Here is a 979-nt window from a genome sequence, read left to right on the forward strand (position 1 = left end):
TCCCTGTCTTGTCTAATCTCTGTTCATTCACTTCTCTCTGTCTCTCTCTCTTCCCCACCCCGCACCGTCTCAACAGGCCCCAGCTCCCCTAATGGGCTCTCTGGATCAGCCATCTTGCCCCTAGAATGCTGCCCCAGGTGCATCACTTACCCAGAACCACTGGCCAAAGGAGGCAGGAACATAAGCAGATCAGGAATACCCAGGGGACCCTCCTCCAGCGGGTCCCCCTCATGGCTCCAGAAAGAGTCTCTCAGGCTCCCCTGGGAAATTCCTCAGCGTAGGAGCAGAGGTGTGAGGAGCAGACGTGAACCTGTCCCCACCAGCTGCTGGCCTGAAACAGGTGTTTTTCCTTGAGGGGCCAGAGTACCAGGGGAGGAGGACAAAAGAAGGTGGGGCCTCATGCCAATCATCCTTGCCCCGTCTTTTCTTTCTTCAATCTCCACCTCCTTCCCCAACCAGGAAAAATAAAAACCTTATACACTCACTGTTCTGCAGCTAGTCAACCTGAGCCAAGTAGGAGGAGGGATGGGAGGGAATATGAGAGAATAGAAACTGTGATGCACTGCAAATGAGAGGGCCACCCTCCTGCCTGGGATCGTAGGCCCTCTCCTGCCTCCTCAAGGACAGTCCCTGTCCTACTGGAGCTTTGGACTGCTATAGTGGGAGGTAGCTGAGTCATTCCAGAAGTGCAGCGGAGCATAGGGAAGAAAGGGGCCAATAGGGAATGAGTTTGAGGCTGTATGAACAGGAGAAAAAGTGAGATTTAAGAAGATCTAAGAAACATGGGGAGTAGGGGGAACAATGTCGGATGAGAGGTTGAAATCAGAAATACCCTGTATGGGACTTTTGGGAAGGAATATTGGGCTTAGAACATATGCATGCCAGGCACACGGTAGACTCTCACCAGATAGTGGATATCTTCTTTCCAGGAGAGGGAGCACAGAGCCAGGGTCTGGAGAGCTGGAGGCAACCTGAGAAA

The 979-nt window shown here is 52.6% G+C and overlaps 1 protein-coding gene across 1 annotated transcript in view; it reads right to left on the minus strand.

Annotated features, from left to right (window-relative positions):
• The window catches only part of MUC4 (mucin 4, cell surface associated), a 49,652-nt gene extending 49,420 nt beyond the window's left edge, over window positions 1-232 (minus strand). The window contains exon 1 of the mRNA XM_006906184.2: window positions 151-232. Coding sequence (XP_006906246.2) covers window positions 151-232 — 82 coding nt within the window. The remainder of the gene's footprint in view (window positions 1-150) is intronic.
• Between the last annotated feature and the right edge of the window lie 747 nt (window positions 233-979).

This window comes from Pteropus alecto, unplaced genomic scaffold (assembly GCF_000325575.1).
Source record: "Pteropus alecto unplaced genomic scaffold, ASM32557v1 scaffold311, whole genome shotgun sequence".
Lineage (NCBI taxonomy): Eukaryota > Metazoa > Chordata > Mammalia > Chiroptera > Pteropodidae > Pteropus > Pteropus alecto.